Source organism: Chaetodon trifascialis, chromosome 3 (genome assembly GCF_039877785.1).
Source record: "Chaetodon trifascialis isolate fChaTrf1 chromosome 3, fChaTrf1.hap1, whole genome shotgun sequence".
Taxonomy (NCBI): Eukaryota; Metazoa; Chordata; class Actinopteri; order Chaetodontiformes; family Chaetodontidae; genus Chaetodon; species Chaetodon trifascialis.
The window spans coordinates 15,778,345-15,802,771 of record NC_092058.1 but is presented as its reverse complement, the minus strand read 5'-3'; the positions used below and the strand labels follow the sequence as shown (position 1 = coordinate 15,802,771).

General features: G+C 40.8%; 3 protein-coding genes across 3 annotated transcripts; all 3 read left to right on the top strand.

Annotated features, from left to right (window-relative positions):
• Nucleotides 1–5,065: 5,065 nt before the first annotated feature.
• guca1ab.2 (guanylate cyclase activator 1Ab.2) lies at nt 5,066–7,153 on the top strand. The gene is made up of 4 exons (XM_070957797.1): nt 5,066–5,263; nt 5,911–6,060; nt 6,793–6,883; nt 7,023–7,153. The coding sequence occupies exons 1-4, from the start codon at nt 5,066–5,068 to the stop codon at nt 7,151–7,153; spliced, it is 570 nt and encodes a 189-aa protein (XP_070813898.1).
• Nucleotides 7,154–9,752: 2,599 nt separating this feature from the next.
• Nucleotides 9,753–14,700, top strand: irf6 (interferon regulatory factor 6). The gene is made up of 8 exons (XM_070958703.1): nt 9,753–9,949; nt 10,280–10,454; nt 11,259–11,454; nt 11,563–11,661; nt 11,754–12,029; nt 12,796–13,188; nt 13,371–13,489; nt 13,697–14,700. The coding sequence occupies exons 2-8, from the start codon at nt 10,281–10,283 to the stop codon at nt 13,925–13,927; spliced, it is 1,488 nt and encodes a 495-aa protein (XP_070814804.1). The 5' UTR covers nt 9,753–9,949; nt 10,280; the 3' UTR covers nt 13,928–14,700.
• A 3,802-nt stretch (nt 14,701–18,502) lies between these two features.
• On the top strand, nt 18,503–24,165 carry eps8l3a (EPS8 signaling adaptor L3a). Its single transcript, XM_070957785.1, has 19 exons — nt 18,503–18,561; nt 18,670–18,746; nt 18,842–18,906; nt 18,995–19,153; nt 20,070–20,219; nt 20,311–20,360; nt 20,473–20,528; nt 20,623–20,750; nt 20,902–21,007; nt 21,104–21,177; nt 21,329–21,403; nt 21,633–21,778; nt 22,389–22,530; nt 22,618–22,661; nt 22,757–22,853; nt 22,944–23,048; nt 23,469–23,554; nt 23,899–24,031; nt 24,154–24,165. The coding sequence occupies exons 1-19, from the start codon at nt 18,503–18,505 to the stop codon at nt 24,163–24,165; spliced, it is 1,764 nt and encodes a 587-aa protein (XP_070813886.1).
• The last annotated feature ends 262 nt before the right edge of the window (nt 24,166–24,427 follow it).

Genomic DNA, 24,427 nt, shown 5'->3' with positions numbered 1-24,427 from the left:
ACTCTGTGTTATCACATCATTTGTGGAGGACTGAGAGCAGCTCAGACATGCAGGATCACCCAGAATCACCAAGAAGGGACATTAAAGTTTGAGAACAAGTTTTTCATGGATGAAGTGCAGTCGCATGGTTGGTACTTGCTGCTGTCTGCTGTCTTTAAAAGTACTTCAGATTTCCTTCAGAATCAACAAAGTCTTCATGTTAGAGTTTCAACAACATGTCAACGCCACGTACAAAGGTCGTGTTATTCTTCAGTAAATCGTTAAAGTCTGAGCTTCTTCTCCAGCCTACAGGCCTGACAGCAGTGTACTCACCCCTTTCCTTCATTTTGACGTTGGTGTCGAACAGAGACTGGTTCTTCCGACCCAGAAAGTTCAGCGCTCCCCTCTTCATGATTGTTGATTAGTGGATGTGTAACTACGTCAGATCGGCTCGGGCAGGATCACTAACGCATTTTGATCAATAGGTAAATCCGGGGTAAGGGCGAGCAGGTGAGCTAGACTGTGGCGACAGGTGCACCGCCGCGCGCCAGGTAAGCGTGATTCCAGCGGTTTGGAGCAAACTATTCGGGACAGACAGAGAAAATGGAGCTAACCCCGCCTCCTCTCCTTTCACCGTGCCTCCCTGTGTTTATACACTCCCAACAGGTGAGGCCCCGGCTCTGCTTTTCAGACACATTCCTGCACAAATCTGACCTGAGCGTACCTGCGCACCGAACCAGGTGCTCTTCGCTTTCATTTGCTCTCCTCGGTGCTTGCCATGCTCTCACTGCCCGGTTTAGATGGCCTGAACGAGTGTGTCATCATCACAAACACTTCAAAGCTCTGTGGTCTACCTACTTGGCAGAGCTGACAGACTGGAGGAAACATGGGGCCAAGTTGCCCATCATAACACAACATCACAACAACTTTACAGCACGTTGATAAGGAGCCAAACACCAAGAGAAACGTCTTTGGCTTTCAACAGGAAATAAGATGTTGGTGGGAATTCAGTTTGTTATTTTGCTCTTGTAGTTATAAAGGTGTAGTAAAACAGTAACCCGGATCATGAGTAGGTGAACTTTAACTTTAAAACAGAATTATAAGGTTATCCTGGCAGGAAGTAACTACAAGTGCATCCACTAAAGTGCTGTACTTAAGTACAAGTCTGAGGAATTTGTACTTTTTAGGTGTTTTAATTTTAAGCTACTTTCTACTTCTATATTTCAGAGGGAAATATTGCTTTACAGATATTTATTATATACCCGTAACAGCTAAATCGTTTGCAGATGAAGATTTTATAAACCTATAATGAGCATATGCACAGTGCTTTGTAATACAGTGAATTAAACCAACAGTATAAGCAAAAGTTTCCAGTTTCTTGATAATGCTGACACACTTACCTAAGTAGGATTTTGAACACAGCAGTTTTAATTGTAAAAACAGTATTGCTACTTTTACTCAAGCAAAAGATCTTAAAACTTCTCCCATCACTGTTAAATACAACTTTAATGTACATGTACTTGAGTATTTTTATCTTATGCAGTACTTTACTTGTACTCCACCACATTCCAGAGGTAAACATTGTTTTTTTACTCCAATCTATTAGACAGCTAAATTTCAACTAGCTATAAAATGCTGACATATGATTAAACTATTATTATTATTATTATTATTATTATTATTATTAATAATAATAAGAAGAAGAAGAAGAAGAAGAAGAAGAAGAAGAAGAAGAAGAAGAAGAAGAAGAGGAAGAAGAAGAAGAATACTGACAGGGCCCATTATGCTTTTTCATTTTTCATTTTCACTTTTGAATGAAGTACAATTTTCTGATAATATGGATATTATGTCTACCCACTTGTGTTTACTGTAAAAATTTCAGTGGAGAACTTTTACTTCTAACCGACTATTTTATATAGTGTGGTATTGCTACTTTATTGTTACTTTTAATAATCTGAATATGATTTCCATCACTTGGAGGTTTGCATGTGCACATAAAATACTATGAAATTTAACAAGAAATTTAGGCAGTATTTGTTATAAGCCCCAGCATATACAGGCAACTTTTTTTTAAAATCTTTTTACAGTGTGGCACAGACTAACCTGATATTGATCAGGAGTTTGTACAGTGTTGGAGGTGAGAGCGTTAGAGCATGATCGCCCTTTGTCCTGAACTGTGGAACTTTAACATTTGGTCAGAAATATGAGAAACATATTATGGAACCAAAGCACGGAGGACATTTAGTGTTTGTCAGAGGCCTTAACATACCACAGTGCCATGCTGTGTGTCCCTCTGGGTACTTTCTGTTATTTATTAATTATGGTTCTGACATTAAGTTTTTGTTATGAATCCCCTTTATCATCTATCCATCCATTATCTATACCGCCTATCCCTTTCGGGGTTGCGGGGGGCTGGAGCCTATCCCAGCTACAATGGGCGAGAGAGGCGGGGTACACCCTGGACCGGTCGCCAGCTGATTGCAGGGCCCCCCTTTATCATATTGATTATAAATCTGTCATCACTTTGGTACAACCTGCATTCCATGGCATTATTACCTAAGGAGAGCAAAGCATGTGACCTATGTAAGCAGGATAAATGTAAATATAATGATGAAGAGCCTTGGCTAAAGAGGATCAACAAAGCTCAGAGTGAGCTGACCCCTGACACCATTCAGCTCCATCTGAGCTTAGCGATGATCTTTGTTTCTTCATGGCCTCGGAGCAGAGGAGGTGAACGGTGAGGTTATCTGCAGCTGACACCCAGAGTTTTACACATTACTACAGTTCACAGTCTAACCCGACCAGCTACGACATTAAAATGGTGCTTCAAGAGTGATCACGGGTGAAATATCCAGGAGGAAACACAAGGATCTGTTAGTAAGGCTGGATGAAACTGATGAAATAAAAACTTCCTTTACTTTAGTCTAAATACCTAATGCTCCATTTTTCGGACTGGAACTATTTGTTGGTAAAATCAGTCACATAAGAAAATCACTTAAATAATTATCCAAAAATCTAATATATAATATTATAATAGTGCTAGCCAGCATTATGTTTACTTTTGATACTTTAAGTACATTTTCTTTTTGGTAGCGCTACTTTTCCTTAAGTAAAAGATGTGAACACAGATATCAATAATCCAATAAGGGTGATTGATTTATTTCCTTGATCAGATCAAACATAGGATGACAAACACTAAATTCTAATTGATATTATCAATTAGAAAATGTTGAGCAGTTGAAAATTATCAGTTTTGGCCCCAAGCTTTCAATTACATAACAGAGAATTTTGAAGAATTCATGCTCTCCAGAAAGCCAGTTAATCTTTTTTCTCCTCTTGGCAACAGTCGCATTGTTTCTGTTGAGTCGCTCTGTTGCACCCAAGACTCAGTCGTCCTGGTGACAGACCAGACTGGTCCATCCAGTTCCTCTGTCTTTAGTGGGGATTCATCACATCTCCCGATGCTGGCTGAAATGTGAAGAATGTGCTGGCAAGAGCTCTTAACACTTCACCTGCTTCACTGTGCTGAACATACTGTACAGCTCAGCTCTACCACCTGTGACATCATCAGTTCTTTGGGCCATTCATTCATGGAATTATTCGGTCGTTTATGCCGTTATTCTTATCTCATTTTATGAGGAGAGGCACAATTATGGCAGTTTGTTAAGTGTTTTGATTGCATATCAACTAATAAAGCCACTTTACATATTTTTTTTATCATCTTCTGTTGAAACATGTCCTAACGTGCTAATATGATATTTTTCTTCTGATCAATCTGTTTTCTGCATGATTATGTAGCATAATGATGTCTCTTATTATATATTTTTTATCAATATGAATATTCCCTTGCCATAAAGACCTTGAAGACCTTGCTGTAACAAACTCACTCTTACTCAAAGTTACTCTTAAATGTAACTGTACCCAGGACCATAAACTCTCAGTGGAAGGGGATGTTCACACTTGAGGCTTATTGCTGTCCCCGTCTAGTCCTACACGCTGGCTGCCACTGCAGTGGATCTGACAGCAGATGGAGGAGCTTTAAGAGGGTCTAAAGAAACCCGGTGACTGCCGTTCCTCTAGTGAAATTAGGGTAAGCTGAGAGATCACTTCAGCCTACAGTGAGAGGACTTATGGAAAGGAGCTTTATGAATATGGCCATATATTTTCAAACTGATGTTTGCTTCATTGAGCTGTTATGCTGCATGTAGCTGAGTTCACCTTTTCTTTCCACGAGGTGTCAATGACCCCCTCGCTGTGAGGTTGAGTTCATGTCCGCAGCAACAGAGGAATAACACGTTCATAGAGTTGGCTGAGGGACAGCCTAAGTTTCCACACTGCATGGCCCTCTGAGCTGACTTCAACTCCATCTGTGGTCTTTGTTTCAGCTGCGAGACAATGACAGCATGCTGGCATTAAAGACCACAAGCCAGTGAATGAGAAGACCAAATGACATCTGACAACAGAGCAGGAGAACATCCACACAATCAGTCACACTTAGTCCTTTACTTTGGTTTATGATCAAATAACATTGCATTGCTGCAGAGTGTGTTGTTTATAGAGCAGGAGAGCAACATTTACATTTGATCAAATGAAGTGCAAAGATTCATTTTTATACCAGACAGGGAACAAAAAGAAGCATAAAAAACAGATAATGACTTGAAATTGATGAGGTAGGTAGATTAGCATAAATAAAGAAGAGGTTTTTGGTCAGGTGAAAACCATAGTTGAGTGATTATATGGCTACATAGAAACTGGCTAATGAGCAGTAATAACCGATATTTGATTAATCACGATTAGAAATCTTCCATATAGTTTGTTGGTCAGCTGGTATCATCTTGTAGACAAGCACGTATTTCTACTCTTAGGTCTCTTTAATTAGTCTTTGACCAGCAAAGTGGATTAGAGCTTCTGAACCGTTCACACAGATGCACAGTGAGATGATTGGCTAACACTCACTCAGAATCCTGCTGCTTGCAAACAGTTTTTCTCTGCCTGCACACTGGACATGCCCGGATGCTCGTGGATGCCGTACTTTCTGGTTATGGTTTTCACAGGATTTTTTACATCTTTATTTTGAAAAGCAGACATGGGGAACTGCACGGGCTCGTCGATGGAGGAGCTACAAGCTTGCGAGAGTCATCAGTGGTACAGAAAATTCATGACCGAGTGCCCATCTGGACTTCTCACCTTTTACGAGTTCAAGCAGTTCTTTGGCCTCAGGAATCTGTCAGATGCATCGAACGCCTACATTCAGACGATGTTTACAACGTTTGATATGAATGATGTAAGATAATTTAATTCAATTTTCCTCTAATTGGGTAATTGATTTATTCTAATGTTGTTATATCAGTAAAGATGAATTCCTAAGTGTTGTCATCATTAGTTCATTCATCTTTACACAAAAGCATTGACAGAGATCTACTGCTACTGAAAGCAGGAATTATAATGACGGCCTCCTCATTAGAGAATCGGAAGATTTTTAACAACATGTATGTTTATGTGGTTATATGTACTTTATTTCCAGCAATCAGGTCTGTTAACTGCATAGGCAAAGAAACTGCTTCTTTTTAAAAAACTGTGCACGTGTTTTGCTTCAGTGTCTGCTTGTGTTTTCATCAGAGGAAAGTTGTCCATGTTATTTCTGCTAATAGAAACCTACTTGAGAGGAGCTGAGTCTATTAGAGGGGGGCTTAGCCCATTGACTCTGCTTACCCAACTGACCCACTACCTTAAACAAGACAGATGCAGCCTCTTTTTACATGCATGCGATCAGGAATAAATCTGTTTCTCATGAAGAAGTGTTTATTTGGTAGTTGTCATTTTTGGGGATGTTAATCAGAGTAACAAAGTATGTAATTCAAAGAAATTATACACAACAATAAGCCTTAATTGAGTACACCTTGAATGTTCATGTGTGCCTTTCTTTTGTAGGATGGCTTCATTGATTTCATGGAGTATGTCGCTGCTCTGAGCCTGGTGCTTAAAGGAGGAGTGCAACAGAAGCTCCGCTGGTACTTTAAGTTGTATGATATAGACGGGAGTGGCTGCATCGACCGTGATGAGCTGCTTCTGATAATTAAGGTGCGTATGAGCCGTCATGGCTTAGTAACAGATCCAAGAAAATCCCAAGTACTGTCCTGGAACAACCTGCTCAGACCAAGGGTCTGAATAAGACACCCCCCACCCCCCATCAGGTTTGGAGGAGTGTGAGACACACTGTGGTAATGCAGAGGTGCAGAGGCAAATAGCTGACACTTAGCTGACATCTACTGGTTGAAGAATTGTCAGCAACTATTAATTAAACCATGACTCAGCTTTCAAAATCCTTCTTAGGTTAAACAGAAGTATTATCAGCTAAATGTAGATGTTTTTAGCCTTTGTAGCTCTACATATTTACTATACTTTATATACTGGTAGGTAGTTTCATCTAGTCATTCCCAACGTAAGGGTCAGGCCTCCTCTAGTGGATCAATGGGGTTGAAAGAACTTTTTTCTAATTTGGGCTTTTTTTGTGAAATATGTAAGAGTTTTTCCTTGTAGAACCTCAGACATGTATTCACATTAAATGATTGGAGGAGTTTAGAGGAGAAATGTAAAATCTTAATCTGTACAGCACGAAATAACTAAAGCTGTTATATTAATGCAGTGGAGTACGAGGAACATTTCCCTCTGAAACGTAGTGGAGTAAAAGTCTAAAGTTGCATAAAATGAAAGCACTCAAGTAAAATGCAAGTACCCCAAAAATCGTACTTAAGTACAGCACATGGGTGACTTTGTTTTCAACATGATCTTCTTTCTTCATGTCTTGTTTAGTCCATCCGTGCAATCAATGGAATTCCTTGTGAGATATCAGCTGAGGACTTTGCCAACATGGTTTTTGACAAGATTGACATCAATGGAGATGGTAAGACCCCAGGGGGAAATCTTCAGTCAGATATATGTTGCAACCTGGTTGGAATACACTGAAGAATATCCTCTTTACGAAATCTCTGTCACCACCAGCAGTGAAGGATTTCAGTTCAGTGTGTGTGTTTGTTTTCTAGGTGAACTGTCCTATGACGAGTTCATGGAGGGGGTCCAGAAAGACGAAATGCTGCTGAAGACACTAACAGAGAGTCTGGACCTCACGCACATTGTCCAAAAGATTCAAGGAGAGATTAGCACCAAAGCCTGATGTGGAGCATTGTGCACCCTGAAATAAACATTTTTGTATAACTGTGCCACGGCTGAACGAGTGAAGACATGGGTTCAGGATGACCCACAAATCATCAACAAGACCGCTTTTCCTCATATATTCGTGGACCAGTAAAGACTTCCTATCTAATATTCACTGAAAGGACACAATCTCTAAAATGCAAAGTATGCCACCTCATAGCTTTGAATGCTTTCAACATGCACCTCAAACACACACAAGCTGACTACTAACAAGTCAGTAACTCACAGTGAAAAGAGGACGAAGTTTGGGTGTTACTTTACGATAAAACTCTGTCTTGTCTTCGGTCTGAAATAACTGAAACAAATTCAATGTGCATAGAAAGGCAAGTTAATCATGAACATTAATCATATGAGTGCACAGATGCATCCTCTGCTGGACTCAGGCTGAAATTATTTCTGTCCAATGTGCATAAAGTGCCATTATTTCTATGAGTTTTAGCCATTGCATGAACTTTGAATTTTAAGCGTTTCAGTGAAAATGTACTGCCAGTAGAACATGGAGACCTCTTAACTTCCTTAATTGTAATGTTTTATATACAGTACAGTGAAGCCCCCTGAGATTTCCCTTCTTCTGAGCCAGTAATAGGTGTTTTTGCAAAGCCTTTACAGAAAAGTTCATTTAGACTCTTAATAAATTAGATGCAACGAACGACCTACACTGAGGTACTGTCACTGAGCAGAAGCAGAATGTATATTTTAGACAATAAACAATAAAATCATGTGACTTTAATCAGCCTCTAGTCTGATTCTGATGGACAGTATAACCCTTAAGAAACACCATCAGGAGAGAAGGTGTGAAGTTTCCCTGAAGTTGGCCGTTGAATGTTTTTATGGCTGAAATCAAAGTAACTGGAAGCAGTAAGCTAACGACTGCTGCAGATTTTTACAACCCTGACATGTTTTCAAATGTTCTGCAGCGCTTCAGCTGTTCGTTCCACAGCATTAAGAGGTCGTGTAGCCTGGTGTTTGACACAGCTCAATAAATAATAGGTTTTTGTTTTTGTTTTCTTTGTTTTCATTGATTCTTTTATAAGTTCAGTAAGGGGTCATATGTTAACCTTACATAGTCACACTGTGGGAACTCGCTTCCTTATGGGGACAAAAGGCGAGTTCCCACACTGTAAATAATTAAATTGTTGGGTGTAGACTTGGGTTAAGGTTAGGATAAGGGTTTGCGTTAGGCAAGTAGTTGTTGTAGTAGTTGTTAGGGTAAGTCTGCAGGATATGAACGTAAGTCTTTGTAACGTCCCCAAGAAGGAGAAGAGAAGGACTGGACAAAAATCACCGGGAGGACACAAAGTCTTCAACAGGTAGGTTTTTTTAATGTTTTTGGTGATTTTGTGGTGCTGTGGTTCGTGTTTTGGCCTTCAAAATCAAGAAATGTCATGACAGAAGAGTATTTCACGGGAAGATGGCGAAAGTTAGACATAAGTATGAAAAAAATGATTGTAACAGGATTTTTTTTTTTTTCTTTTGTATTTTATCTCTTTTATCCCTTTAATCATGTGATGAGACCTTTTAAATCCACCCTCCTGTTTGATGCATGCATCCCTTGGGAGACCCTGACCCTCAGACTGGGAACCACTGCACACATCACATGCTTTGTGATGCTAAAGAAAGATGGCCCTAAACTGCCTTCAGTGGACCCAAAACAATTTAACACACCCACACACTGTACAATGCATATTTAGCATCACAGAGACACGGCAACAGGCCCGTTGTGCATATTATGTCGAAACCAGGAAATCCAAAGGGAAAGGTGAGCAGCTGACAGCAGACACACGCTCTCACAGGCACCAGTGGTTTCAGGGAGTGGTTTGTTATTGTCGGATTATTTTTGCGACTATTAGCGACCGGATCACCATCACCCATCCACCTCTCCTGTGCCAATATTGTATTTTTTCTGTGGGAACTCCCCTTCTGGCTGCCAGCTGAGAGTCCTGTCGGACAAATGTGTGCAATCAGAGCTCTGGATGTGGGCCAGTTTAGGGATGTTTGGCACTTATATTTGACAATTAAGATATTCCCTCCTCACACTCTTCTAAGCAAATGACATAAAATTGAAGAAAAATGTAAATAATTCCGTGTAAAATTATATAAAGACTGGTAGAGAGAAATTAACAAATGTGACATTAAATGAGCAAAATGAAGGTCATTTTGGGCACTTCTAATGCCATCTTATTTCTTGGGGGACGAAGAAAACAGACGTTTAGTTTTTCCTAAACTTCCCTTTAAGTTCTGTGATAAAAGTCTGTAAAATCATATTTGATTGTTGGCGAAAAAACAAAAAATGTTTATTACATAAAACATATGGACGTAACAGTTTGAACAAACCCGATTGAACCGGTTTCAGGCTTTACCTTTTAAAATCTGAATTATTCGTCATTGTCTGGGCCGGACTCGTACTGAATAATAAAATCTCTTACTGAATCCATTAGTTTTCTTGCCTGCTCACGTGCTTCAGGAAACGTTGTCCCAGCTGCTCAGAAAAGGTGTGTCACCGGCGTGACGTCACGGTCGTACCTGAGTTTCGGTGAGGGAAAGGGGAAGGGCCAAGCCGAGCGATCAACATCAGCTTTCCGCCGTTCTCCGGGATAAACTTTGCTCTTGTTGTTATTCTCAGCCGCCTCCGTCGACGCTGCTCTCAGTAAACGTCGTTCGGACGATCTGCGGAGGAAACACGCAGTTCAGTCCTCAGCTGTTGGTCCAGCAGGCCGACGCGGAAAGAGGTCTCCAACTTCCTGGTTCTCCACAGGTATGTGTGTCGTTCTTTCGTGCCGTGTTTGGTCGCATTGTTTATTTGACTTTTTGAACAATCCTACTGTATTTCTCACTCTTAAAGACACGATGACCTATCGTAAAAGGTCAAACCTTTGAGCAAACTAAAGCTTTATGATAAGAAAAGGTTCCTCCTGTCAAGGTGTGGACGAGCAGTTTTAAAATGTTTGGGAAATCCGGATCTGCAGGGTTTCGGCTGCAGCGCTGTTCGTTACGGACTGTATTAGATGTATGTGGCAGCTGTGGAGGTGAATCGGAGGCTAATCCACTGTGGGCCGACTGGTTTTGTGCTTTTCTTGTCTGTCAGGATGTCAGTCACCCCTCGACGCGTCCGGCTGAAGCCCTGGCTGGTCGCGCAGGTGGACAGCGGGCGATACCCGGGTCTGGTGTGGATTGACCGTGATGCCATGCGCTTCAGGATCCCATGGAAACACGCCACACGACACACACCCCAGCACGAGGACGAGGACACCATATTTAAGGTTAGAAATCTACCTGCCTTTAACAGAAGTGTTAATTTACCCTGGGGCAGACGGACAGGACGAGGACATGTGCTCCCCCGGCGCTGCTGCAGTTTCCATGTGTCCATGTTTCTGCAAACTTTAAGCTGCTTCAGACCTGCTGAGCATGCTTTGCAAATGGCCTGATTTTGCAGCATAAATGCAAGACCTTTGCATGTTTCTGCAGCAGCATCGGGTTTTGCAACTGAGTTACATAAACATGGTTGTCAGTTACATATGAGCTCTCTGTCTGGCTTCCAGCATGAGCACAGATAAGGTCATACAGATGTATGGCACAGAGGATAGGAAGGCAGGTCCTAGCACTGAGTCTGCATTTGTGTTGCTGATATTGAAGATCCAGGACTGTGATCGAGGGACACGCTGTCTTGGCTTTTTTAGGAGGGTATATGCAGGTATTTAATCACAGATTGAGTACATTCCTTGGAGGAGCACATTCAGTTTTTTTTTTTTTTTTTGCCAAACAAGAAATAAAACATCTCAGTACTGAACATGTAAATTCATGAGATAGAACGTCTTTAGGGGTAATGAGTCCCTTAAATTGTCTTCTACTGATTGTAGCTGTAATTGTTCATAATCATGTCTCATATGCATTAAAGGCCCAAACATCACTGTGTATTTTCTTGGATACTTCTTTGGACCCTACATGTTGCATCAACCATTTTTGGAAAAAGTGGTTGTAAGTGTGTGCATTCTGTGCTGAAATATGAAAATGCTGCAACGGGATGCTGATATTGACACTCCCATTTTTTAAAAATGTCCCTCCAGGCGTGGGCCGTGGAGACTGGGAAGTTCCAAGAGGGAGTTGATGAACCCGATCCTGCAAAGTGGAAAGCTCAGCTTCGATGTGCCCTGAACAAAAGCCGAGAATTCAACCTGGTCTACGACGGCACCAAAGAAGTCCCCATGAATCCTTTGAAGATATATGACGTCTGCGACATCCCGCAGCCGCTCAGTAACCAAGGTACGTGGGAGCGGGTTGAACGTGACTGAGTCTGTGGGTCTTCACTCATTTTCCTACATTTCACTTTCATTTTCATCGTATTTACAGTTTTTCAATGTCACCCCCCAGGGTCCTCAGATGCTGGTTCTTGGACTCCACATGATGATGATGGTGGCGAGGAAGATATTCCAGACACACCAGAGTCTCTCCCCCCATACCCATCCAACGGTGAATGGCTTCTCATGCCTTCCATGAATATTTTTTATATCAAAAAGCGGATACAGTTCCATTAACAACTAATTCTCTCTTTCCTTGCGTAGGCACCAGCCCCTCTCCTCTCATTATGTGGTCTCCTATGGGCTCGGAGTCCTCCATGCAGCCCCCTAGCTGTCCCCCTTCAAATGAGGTCTGGCCCAAAGAGGAGCCTGTCAAAATCTGGCCTAAAGAGGAGCCTGTGGATGTGGAGATGCATCCCTCACCCCTGGCTGACATGCCCCCCCTGCCCCCCGCTCCTCTGGCTGATCACACAATGCAGCCCCCTCCTCTACCTGACACACTGTTTGCCTCTCCAGAAACATGGATCAGTTCCCTCCCGAGTAAGTACGCACCTCCTCAAGTATCGTTGAGATGAGAAGCGCAGACAGTAAATTCAGAGACACTGTTACAACCCTGACTCCAATAGAGGTTGATTCACTGAGTAAAACTTAAATAAAAACAGAATGCAATTGTTTGCATATGAGCTGTGTTTTCCAGCTATGTTCCTGAGCCCATGTCTTAATATCCTTCATACAATCATGTGTTCACAAAGTGGTGAACCTCGCTCCAGGATGCCCCTTTCATACCCAATCCACATCTTTCCCAGTCTTTAGTTTGAAGCATGTTGCTGCATCAAATCCAGAATAAGCCATTTACAAAAATCTATGAAGTTGGTGAGGTCAAACATTAAGTATATTCTATTTGTTCTGTTTTTAGTTGAGGATATGTCAAAAAAGGATTACAAGTTATCACAGTCTGTATTACTTACGGTTTACACAGCGTCTCAACCTCTTTGGAATCGGGGTTGTACGGTCAACAATTTCAATTGTGCACAGACAGAAAGCAGGAGCACTTTGTTAGAAAGTTGTTCTGAAAGGGGGCAGCAGATAACATTTTACTGGTTTGCTCTTGTCCAATGAAAAGACCACAGCCAATAATGTTAAGCAGTGTGGCTTATTGAGGTGTTTTTAATTGTTTTGGGTTAGCAGTGGACACCTGTGGCACAAAGGAATAAGCCACACAGGCAATACTTGTTAGAAGAATCAATTCATTCATCACCACACACACTTCTGTCATGAAACTTGACCTGCACTGTCTCTGGTCCAGTGACAGACCTGGAGGTGCAGTTCCTGTACAGAGGAAAGGAGATGTGTCCCACAGCCACCGTCAGTAACCCGCAAGGCTGCAGGCTGTTCTACGGGGACCTGGGCCCCATGGTCAACCAGGAGGAGCTGTTCGGGCCGGTCAATCTGGAGCAGCTACGCTTTCCGACCACAGAGCACATTACCAACGACAAGCAGAGGATTTTCACTGGCCGCCTGCTGGACGTGATGGACAGAGGCCTGATCCTGGAGGTCAGCGGCCACGATATCTACGCAGTCCGTCTCTGCCAGTGTAAGGTGTACTGGTCTGGCCCCTGCGCTCCAAATCCAGCCTCACCAAATCTTATAGAGCGCCAGAGGAAGGTCAAACTCTTCTGTCTGGAGTCTTTTCTCAGTGGTAAGCAGAGTTATCACTTTTGTAAAATGACTCTGGTTTTATGTTACTTAAATTATAGTCTCCATATTATAGATTAAATTATAGTCTCCATATTATAGATTAAATTATAGTCTCTATTTAAAAAAGAAAAAGCAATACTCTCTGAGGATGAATTGTAATAAATGTCTTTGTATGGCATGCAGGGGTGATAGCCTACCAGCGCGGCCAGACACCAAGCCCCCCTCAGTTTGAAATCAGCCTGTGTTTTGGAGAGGAGTGGCCTGATGGGAGGCCCCGGGAGAGGAAGCTCATCATGGTTCAGGTGAGAAATATTGGAGTTTGACTGTTTGTGTTACGGAGGGACAACACAGGCTGGTAATTAGACCCCGGGTCAAAACAACAGTACTCCCTAGAACAAACTTCATCTCTGTTTACAGCTGTTGAAATAAGAGTTTACCCCATAAATAGTAAACTGTGTGGGAATATTTTGTGGCTCATACTGGTCTTCTGTCCCTCCTCTGTCCTGCAGGTCATTCCAGTGGTGGCCCGTATGATTACTGAGATGTTTTCTGGAGACAACACACGATCCTTCGACAGTGGCAGCGTCCGCCTGCAGATATCGATCCCAGATATCAAAGACAACATAGTGACCCACCTAAAGCAGCTGTACTGCCTGCTGCAGACCCACCAGGGTCAGGACGGCTGGGCGTTGCCCCCTGGCCCGGGCCTGAACATCGTCCAGGCTCTGCAGGCACAGTGAAGCAGCCCACATTGTGAACTCACATTTTATCATGTATCATACTGCTACTGAGAGTTACCTACTGTTAGCAAAGAAGTACTTATGTGTAATCATATTTAGAAGTCTGCACAGCATATTGTAGGACTCATATACTTTTCTTTAGTATGTGCTGTGACAATGCTTTTCTGTATTTAGAAGTAGTGCCATCAGTGTGCAGGGACCATTGACAGATGTGGTGGCTGCAAGGGCCAAAGTCCTGCTTGCTGCAATAGAACATTTAACTTAGTTAATGAGTTACAGAAATCGCCCTGTCTCGTATTTATCCAAAAGGGGTCAGTGATTACCAAACTTGCCTGGAGTCAAGAAACAGGACAGAATGAATTCTCGTGTTTGAACTCGGATAAAATGTTTTGAAGCAACACACCTAGCCTGGGATTTGTATATTTTGCATTACATAGTGCAAGCAAATGTGAATTAAAGCGTGGGTGGCTTCTTCTTCCATTCATTTGAGACTAAACAGTCCAGCTGTACTCAGCTGTTTGACATCCCATTTTCCTGCGAGCACATGTAATGAGGTGCATCAAGCTTTTAACCAACGTTTGATGGAAGGATCGGTTTTCTGGTCACCTGGCCTGCAGTTTTGTCTTTACTTGTCTTATTTTTCCTTTTATATGGTAGGATATTTTTGTATTCATATCTTTGATTTTAAGCCATTTATTGCATCCAGTCAGACATTTAACTAAACAACATTCAGCTGTACGGATCTGTTTTAGTATGGATGCCACTGCACTTTAGGGTGCTGAATTATGTTTTATGCCTAGCTGAATGTTAGTACATTTATCCTGTGATTGTGTTTATTTTATCAATAAAACAAGCCAAAATAACATTGGAGTTTATGAAATACTTTAAAAATTACAAAAAGAGTAAGAGCAATTAACCTTTGTAGCCTCTTCCTCTCAGAGAGCTGTTAGATGTTGACTGTAGTTCCCTGTCTGAACATTGTTTGACTTCTGTTCCGGCTGACTGACACGTGACTCTGCAGGCTGACAGGGTTGTAAAGTACCTGCAGCTCTGCACCTTCTCACGCAGCACTACTGACTTCCAGTGGTTTAGTTTAACTGAAACAGGTCTGGGATGCGTTCATCGTAGATCCTAAACCGTACACTAGATGTGATGTGTCAAGATAACTCTGGGATAAGCAGCCTTCTCACAGGTTCCATTTTAAAACTTACTTTAACTGGAACCTGTGGTGAAAGAGGCTTATGCTGTCATTATAGTCCTTGTATTTTTCTGCCAAGATACAAATACTGTTTTGTATTAAAAGTAATGAGCGTAAGACAGCTGTCTAAAAAGGAAAAAAAAAAAAAAAAAAAAAAAAACAGATTCTGCTGGAATGTTGGTTATTAAAGCTCCAAGAGAACAAATGATGCTTTCAATCATGAAGATAATTTCATGATTTTCAATTTTGCCTGAACTTAATATGCAAGAACTGCTGTTGGTATTCTATATGGCTAATATAGTACATTAAGTAAGATCTTTTATATAGAAATGCTAAATAGATCCAGTATTATGGCCTATATTGGCAGGCAATTCCAGTCAGAAACACAAGAGAGAAACACAACTACTGTAATCTATGAAAATATCTATTAATGCCTAAATTAGGAAAAATATACTTTCTCTGCCTCCCCAAACAAACACAATCCTGTTTCTGCCACTTTTGGGAACATTACACAGACTTACATTAATTTCCTGGAGACTTTCTCTGACCATAACCTTAACCTTAACCTAACCTCAGCCCAAGTGTTCACTGTAAAATGTTATTATTTATGTTATGGAGACTTGTATTTTGACCCCATAAGGAAGGCAAGTCCCCACAGTGTGACTGTGTGAACACACACTCTTTTCCTTATCAGTAGTATTCTATTTGTTTACATTAGCAACACTTGATTGCCATGGAATCAGCTGATTAGTGGACAAATGCTGAGCTAATATTAATAAATATTGTATCGCTTCCGTTACCTTTGAGCTCTAGGTTAGCGTAGCTTACATTTTAACAATGTTTGCTGGTAAAAAATGTATCTGTTTAGCTAACAGATCAATGCTGTTGAGAGTTTTAAGTCAGCAATAACTCTGACTTTAAACTTAGCCGGTTAGTTACTTGGTAGCAATCTTCCAATATTCCATCGCAAAATCCTGCATTTAAAATATTACTTAAGTTAAAGTCAAGAAATATTATTGACAACATTTTCTTAAAGTATCAAAAGTAAAAGTATTTATTAGGCATTATGAGCAGAACTGTGAGCAGAATTTCAATGTTGCCATTTTTCATATTTTTCGGATGTAGTGCCCTAAAAGGACAATATTTCCCTCCAAAATGGCACGGGAATAAAGGGAGCAAACAGCTGAAATACTCAAAGTGCAACTACCTCATGACAGGCAGGACTGCTGTGATCTGTGTAGGCTGATTTTTGGATGATATGAATTTAAAATGGACCCATGTATCTCTCCACTGTAAGAGCCATTCAACTAAATATGGTCATGCTGTTTCCCACATGCTCATTACATCACAGAGGAATTTCTTCTGGTTAATGTTTGGCAGTGTGATTCGGGTGATATGGTGTCTTATTTGATTAGATTCAATGGGGAGTGTGGAGAAAGAGAGAACTGTTTGCTATCTTCTCTAACTGCTCTCTCTTTAGTGTTGGCCTCATATACTCTATACAGCATATAAGAAGGGGGCATTAGGAAGAAACATGAAAGCATTCAAAACTGGATGTTGAACATACAGCCTTCCCTGAGGAGAACCGGTAATAGTTAATATCAATACTATGCAATGTGTCCTTTCTGCCTCTGTAGACCTATCATAATGTGTATCTGACATGTTGTTGGTAGTTATCGCAATAGGATTCACATTTTTAGGAGAAGAGAAGAAGAGCTGGAGTGTTTTGTCTGTGCCAGTACTTTATAGGCTGGGAGAAATGACCTTTAAGTTTTTCCAAGGTAAGGTGGCTCCCTCTGTATCTGATGACCTTTGCTCAGGTGTGATGCCAAACTAGAGCTCTCACACCCACCTCAACAGATCATTTCGCTCCTGACTCTGGACTTTGTCCTTCCCTTTTACGAGGAGGTCTTGGGTGTATAAGATCGTTGACTGAGGGACAGGATTAAAATATGCTTTGTATTTGTTCTGACTGGTAGATAATACAGAGGGAATTAACAACAGCATTCAACTGTCAGAATACAAAGGTAAGATGACTTGACAATGAATTTCCACAATAGACTGGATGTCTTTGTTCTTTGTCAATTGATCTGTAGTGGGGGGTTCCTGTGAGTGCATGTTTCATTTAAGCAGTCGTCAATGAAGAAGTCAGAGCTTTTCCTGAGAGAAAATATGAAAACCATGATGTGAAAATATTCCACTACAAGTAAATGTCCTGCATTTAAAATCTTCCTTTAGTTAAAGCGATAATATCAGCAAGTGTGAAGTATGAAAAGTAAAAGTACTCAATGTACAGTAAAATTATCCCTGTGTTTCTCTGTTATTAATGGTGTTTTTGGATCAATATCACTACTGCATTGATGTGTATGTGGCATTTTACTGCTGTAGATGTTTAAAGTTGAGCTTTTTTTTAATTACTTTATGTACTGCTGGATAGTTTAATCTACAGCAATGCATCATGTTCTATAAGGTCATCAAACGTATCTGTAAGTCAACTTTTCATGAGCTCAGAGAAGCAGACCTGCTTTCAGCTTTGTGTTGATGCATTTTCCTGCTAATCCAAAGGTTTTTGAATTAGCTTCTTTATCTTTAGAAGGAAAATTTTCTCAGCCCATATAAGAACACGTAATCCTTCAGTTTATCACGAACATTCAAAATCAACACATTTGGAGATATTTAGTTTTCACTGGACAGGAAATGTATGAAAAACAGTACAGTTGTACACAAAGTACAATGTTTGCCTTTGAAATGTGGTGGAGATGTACAAAGTTGCATAAAATAGAAATTCTCAGATAAAGTACAAGTACCTCAACTCTGTACTTAATTACAGTACTTGACTAAATGCACTAACTTACGTTTCACCGCTGCATTTAAGACAAATAAAATCCACATCACCATAATTGTCCTTATATTTCTTATAGTGAAATAGTCTTGACAGCAGATCAATTAGAGCAGACTGAAGACTTTTCTGACTTGTTCTTAATCATCACACTGAATTTGTGTTTGAAAAATGTTGAGGTTATTTTATTATATTCTAACAGATGACTTACCTTTGAACTGATTTCATTAGGTGGATCACAGTGCTGTGTCGCTAGGTGACTATAGCTAGTAGATGATTAACAAGACCCTTTTTTAAATTTATTATTTAAAACAAAGGAAATGACTCACTGTCAAAGCTGCATTTCTCAGTTAAATCTTCACAAAATTTTAGTTTTAGTTGGCTTTGAATGAAACCTGACAGCACAACAAACCTCCCAAATAAAGGATTACTCATTTTATTTCAGATACAGGTTGCTTAGTCAGCTCATACCACTGACATAACACATTTATGGTGTGTGTTCTTCCTATCATGATATTGCAGGTGTTCACTACTGACGATGTTCAGGATTAACAGTCTCAATGACACCAGCAGCTATGCAGATTCAATCCACTCCAAGTATGTATTTCACAGTTTTATGTGGCTGCTTGATCAGCTGAGTGATTGAGTCATCATTTTATTCATCAGCAGACCATCAGTGTTGTAAATTGCTTTCCTTTGTTGTAGCAACGATTACTCTGCTGCAGATGAGGTGTCATCACAGCGATCAAGTCTGTCTAGGCCCAGCGCAACGTCAATTTACTGTAAGTTAACACTGCTGTACTTGATATAATTAGCTGTTCCACCTGTTCAGTTTCATCCTGTGAATATGACAGAGCTCTGGTTTGTTTTTTAACAGTGCAAAGGAAGGAGTATGCAGTATCAATTAACAAGATGATGGACAAATATCAATACAGAGTGGAGGTATCATACCAAATGTTATCCATACAAATGTGACCTTCTCTGAACTGTTCCACCTTTAATGTTGCGTTTGAACGCCCCTCTCCTGCAGCACTTGTTCACTTGTGACCTGGATGGGAAGGAGTTGAGAAGCGTAGCTGACTGTGTGAAGCGGCTGAAGCTGCTGGAAGAGACAGGCCGTGTGTGGGGTCAGAGCATGCTGCTGGAGGTGCAGGGTCCCAAACTGCTGCTGACAGACACTGAAACCAAGGTAAACGCCATATGACAAATTAGTGACAAATTAAAACACAGATCTGATGGGAGTAGTCTGTTCCAGGATGATAGGGACTCCGCCCAGAGCATAAAGGATCACTGAATGATTAGATGAATATGAAATCACACGTTTTTACAGATTGTGTTACACTGCACTCTCCACCACAATTCTCCATGTTTATGTAACATGCAACCTGGAATACAGTCGTATAGTGTTATCCTTTTGATAGCACCATTTGAGCTTCCCATCCTGAGCATGATGTCAGAGGAAAATGTGAACATGATCTATTATCTTTAACATCTGTTTCCCCTTCTACGCAGATGACACTCCACTCTACATCTGAGACTGTCCTCCCAAGAAAAATGACAAAATCAGTTGTTTCAGGAAATAGCTAGCGACTCTAGAAATTCACACTCTTGTCCGTCAGGAGCAAAGGAAGTGATGTTGGATGTTATTATAGAAGGATGTTATTATAGAAATGTAAGGCTTTAATACAGGAGACCTCTGCTTGTTTCCCAAGTCATTGTTGGTTTCTTTTAGCCATGACCAAGCCCGTTCCTTAACTTAAACCATGTGGTTTTTATTATAACCTGAATGACGAAGGTCCTCAAACCGTAACAGAGCAACAATTTTAACCCTCTGTGCTTACTTCAGCAAAAAGTCGCCCTGTCATAACAAATATGCAGTATAATTAAACAAAGGAGGATACGATAATCTTATACTAATCTTACCGTCCTGCATATTTTAATTTCAGAATTTTCTAGTTTCTAAGTTGAGTGCTTCGGTTCAAGAAATTCACTCTTCTTATTTCGGTACATACCACACTGATAAACTTGAAGTTGAGTATACTTGATGTTGGTTTTTCCTTAAATTTGTCAAAAAAAAAAAAAAACAACCTGTTGTGCTTTCTCAGACAGAGCTGGAGTCCATGGCTCTCAGTGACATCCTGGAGCTGAAGGCTCTGTCTGGCTCTGGAGCGCTTAACTCTCTGCTCACAGTGACAGTCAAGTCCAGAAGAAAAAACACAACCACTGTCTTCATGTTTCAGTGTGAGGATGTCAGGGTGAGGACAAATCCATGGACACAGCTGTGTTATCAGTGAGAAGTGAAAGAAATAATTGAGTGCATGTTGTCGTTGTTGTTGTTGTTTACAGGCTGACTTTGTTAAAAAGGATCTCTCACGAGCAATTTCATGCAGAGTCAGGTTAGTCAAGAATCAGGTTAGAACCTAAAGTCAGTGAGAACAAATATCTGAGACTTTATTACATATTTTATTTAATTATACTTCATTAAAATGCCTCTTGTACTTGTTCAAGCAGCAATTCAGGACACCAAGGGATGAAAAACCTTCACAGTGCTTTAAGTGACTATGGTGAGTCTGAGACAAGAGATACACAACTGCAGTACTGATCATCACTGATGACGTTAAAATCAATACAAACCAGCAGTCGCCTTTGTACCTGCAGAGGATGACACCTTTGAGCCTGAGCTGTTGGTACCTGAGGAAGACGAGGAGGATGCATCGCTGTGGTCTTTCAGAGCTGAAGACACTCTGTTTACTCCAGGGTCACAGACAGAGCTGGACAGGGATGTGGTGAGTGTCCTCTTGTGTTCAGACACAGCACATGTGAAAGCTGTGTTTGACACACTGATAACCTGTGACATCTTTTTTTAACAGGGTTTATGTTTAGTAACATATAAGAAAACGAGAATATGGAAATGATTTTCCTCTCCTTTCTTTACAGGATGTCTTCAATCGCATTTTAAATGACATAGAAATATTCATGGCACAGATAACTGCAGTAGTGGCTAAAGATGCAAAGAAAAAGAAGAAAAATAAAAAAGGAAAAGGTAATTTAATGCAGACATTGAAACACTGCTGGATGTTATGCATCAGTATAACTTCTGGTTGGACGGCTTCATCATGTTCTTATTTTGATTTTCTAGTCATGGCCGGCATGCCGCCTGCAGCTGAATTTGAAGCTTGTCTCCATAAATTCAAATGTGCTTTCAACCTTCTGGTAAGTGATCTGAATCACATTCACACACTTCCATCATCGCGGTCAGTGTTATTCCTGTTCACCTTGCAGTGTGCAGTATGTGTAACAGTACCGCTGCTGCTGCTGCTGCACATTATGTATGATTCATGATTCTGTGCTCACTCACTGACAGGGCGAGCTCAATGGAAATATTCAAAATCCCAGTGCTCCTGCATTTGTTCACTCCCTATTCTCCATATTATCATTCGTAAGTGGCAAAATCACTTCAGTGTGAGTGATTTTGTAATTTTCATTAACTTGAGCAATATAATGTAAAGATTTTATCATTTATAGTAACTGTTAAAAAGATTAAGTATGATCTTGTTCTGTTATGGATGATTAGCTCAGCCAGTCTTTGGGTTTGAATTAGTCTCACTGAATTCTTAGATTTTTTTAAAATGTGTTCATGTTATGATATCCATGTTTTTCCTCATCAGGTGGTATCTCACTGCCCTGAGCATCTGCCACCGACCATCATGGAGCCGCTGCTGACGCCTCAGTGCATCCGTCTGTTAAGTGAGGAGGTCTCTGTACAGGAGGAACACCTGTGGAGGTCTCTGGGAGATGCCTGGAGCATCCCCAGGTGGGACACTGGACACTGTTGGATCTAATAAGATTTCTAACTTCATCTCACTACATCTCGAGGACTGTACTTAAATACAGTTTAAAAGCATTGTAGCATTTCCAGTTTATGCTATTTTATGTTTCATCTCCACTACATTTCAGGGGAAAATCTTTTTGACTTTTATTTATTTGACAGCTTACTTTTCAGATGAACACTGAAGAAACAATAAGTTCATGAAATTCTATATACCATTACAGTGATTTCCAACATTTTTGGATTGTGACCCCTTACAGAAAAATCAGCATTTAATTGTCAAAATTTGAGATGTCCGTTAGTTAGTCCATTGTTAGCAGTTCCATTAAATAACTTTAATAACTTCTCAGATGGTTAAATTTAAATATCATCAAAGACCTTAGAAAAGTCCAACCAAGTCACATAAGTTTGTCTTTTCTTCGTTTGTCCCCCATAAATCGTCTAAAGAAATCCTGCAGTTGTGACTTCAAACTAGCTTCAACTAAACCAGTAAAATTTTGTTTATGCCAATTTTCTGCAGAATGAGTCATTTTACTTTTAAAGCCAGTAGTTAGTTTTGGAGTATAATCAGCTATGATTCTGACAATATTCCCAGCACTAAATGGCCAAAAGATGATGACATCTCAACACACACTCTGGAGTTTGCTGATGGCTGGCAGACCCCCGAGGCGTCTGTAGCGTCTGAAGCCACAGAATCGTTGAGCAGACAGGAGAGTCCAGAACCTGCACGCAGCCAGGTAAGCCTTCACATCAAACAGTCAGGATGACACCAGCATGACATGCAGCAATAAAAGAAAACACATAACAAGGCTTTTTCTGTGCAGACTCCAGCCAAGTGGAGAATACCACATCCCACACAAAAAGCAAGGTACGCACAAACACAGCAAACATGATTCAGCACAATCTGGATATTTTAAACCGAATTTTTCGAAAGTTTCTGACGCCCTTTCATGTGTTTCTCAGCTCAGGTGAGCCAAAACTGCAGCGCATGCGTGCTAAGTATGACTTCATTTCAAGAAACAGCAGAGAGATCACCGTCAGAAAAGGAGAGATAGTTGAGGTGAGTATTAGTGACATGAACCAGCTACTCTTTCTGCTCTTTCTGTGCATTCATCAACCAACACGAGCTCTTTGCTTTGTGCACGCACAGCTGCTGGACATATCGAAGCTGTGGTGGAAAGTGAGGAACAGCAGTGGGGAGGAGGGCTTTATACCCCATAATGTCCTGGAGGTTGATGAAGAGCAGCTGGTCCAGGTGGGTGCCACAAACACTGAAGGTCAACTTAAGCTCAGTATTATAGGAAAACTCAGCGCCTGTTTAAGACACTGGAGGATCTTGGTAATGACGGCGAAGGAAAGCAGCAACTTCACTGTCAGGAAGCAGGACGTCAGTCTCAGTTACTTCCGGGGGGAATGAACTGTGAAACTGCACTTCAGTAAATTGAGCACTGAGCAGTTACACAAAAAAACTTTTGTGTAATTATGTGTCACGCCTCAGTGATCTTGACCTTGTGGCTGATATTTACCCAAGAAGAAAAGTCACCACTGCAGCAGAAAAAATGCAAATAAGATCAGAATGATTAAACAAGACTGAAGGTATCACTGATGTTACCAATGCGTAAAGTTTCCATCCTTAGATTTCAGTCAAATGACAGTGCATTGTTCCATTTCTCAGGAAACCGGAGGCCCTCCTGTGCTAACAAAGAAGTCCAAGCCTGCAGAAGTGACAGCCTGGCTCGAAGACAAGGGCTTCAGTAAAATGTACGTGTACATGTACATCAGTTATTGAAGTCAGTATTAAATTAATACATGTATGTCCAATGGAAGCTACATTTGATTCATTCATTTAACTTGATAGAATCTATGAAGCATCTAATGAAAAACACTAGTGAGTTGCATGATGGGAAATGTAGGATCAAGTGTTTTTGGAGCTTTGCAGTCGGGATGTTTTGGCCTCTGCTGATAATTTTGACCAGTTTATTGGTCTTTACTTCAGTGGAAGCTTGAAGCAACAGTCGTCACAATTTGGTACAACAACACTTTTCCTGCTAGAATGAACTCCAGCATTGATTAACGACAGATCAATATAATTTTATTACTGGCAGCACTGTACGCTGTCTGGGCGTGCTGAGCGGCTCCGCGCTCCTGGGAATGAGCAGAGAGGAACTGAAGACAATGTGCCCTGAGGAAGGGGGACGAGTCTTCTTCCACCTGCAAACGGTCAGGTCTGCATTACCTGTAAGTGACAGACCAGCTTCACTTTTCTCCACCATCCATCAGTAGATTTATTATTTTGTGACTGATGAGTGCTGGTGTAAGCACAGGCACCGCTCTGACTGCTTTGTGTTTCAACACTGTAGGCTGCCAGTTGAATGGGACCAACAATGAAAGAATAGAACATCAGAGAGGAGGAAATCATCGTGGACCAAATCAAGTCACCAACGTTCACATGCTGTAAAGTCTGAGATAATGTTAAGTGAGTTTAGGTTTACAGCTTGTTTGGCACAAAATATCCTCTGAAACCTTTTGTTGCATTCACAAGAAATGTGCCACATGTATCAAATAATATGCCAATCAGCTGGCAAGTTATATGATCAAATGTAAATTGAAGTGCATTTAGACAATTTCTCCAGT

Bases quoted from the DNA above. Each gene is read 5' to 3' on its own strand.
- guca1ab.2 (XM_070957797.1), top strand. From the start codon at position 5,066: ATGGGGAACTGCACGGGCTCGTCGATGGAGGAGCTACAAGCTTGCGAG. The intron at 5,264-5,910 runs GTAAGATAATTT...TTTCTTTTGTAG, and splicing joins CAACGTTTGATATGAATGAT to GATGGCTTCATTGATTTCAT. The intron at 6,884-7,022 runs GTAAGACCCCAG...TTTGTTTTCTAG, and splicing joins GATTGACATCAATGGAGATG to GTGAACTGTCCTATGACGAG.
- irf6 (XM_070958703.1), top strand. From the start codon at position 10,281: ATGTCAGTCACCCCTCGACGCGTCCGGCTGAAGCCCTGGCTGGTCGCG. The intron at 11,662-11,753 runs GTGAATGGCTTC...TTCCTTGCGTAG, and splicing joins CCCCCCATACCCATCCAACG to GCACCAGCCCCTCTCCTCTC. The intron at 13,490-13,696 runs GTGAGAAATATT...TCTGTCCTGCAG, and splicing joins GGAAGCTCATCATGGTTCAG to GTCATTCCAGTGGTGGCCCG.
- eps8l3a (XM_070957785.1), top strand. From the start codon at position 18,503: ATGTTCAGGATTAACAGTCTCAATGACACCAGCAGCTATGCAGATTCA. The intron at 18,907-18,994 runs GTATCATACCAA...CCTCTCCTGCAG, and splicing joins AATATCAATACAGAGTGGAG to CACTTGTTCACTTGTGACCT. The intron at 22,662-22,756 runs GTACGCACAAAC...TGTGTTTCTCAG, and splicing joins CATCCCACACAAAAAGCAAG to CTCAGGTGAGCCAAAACTGC.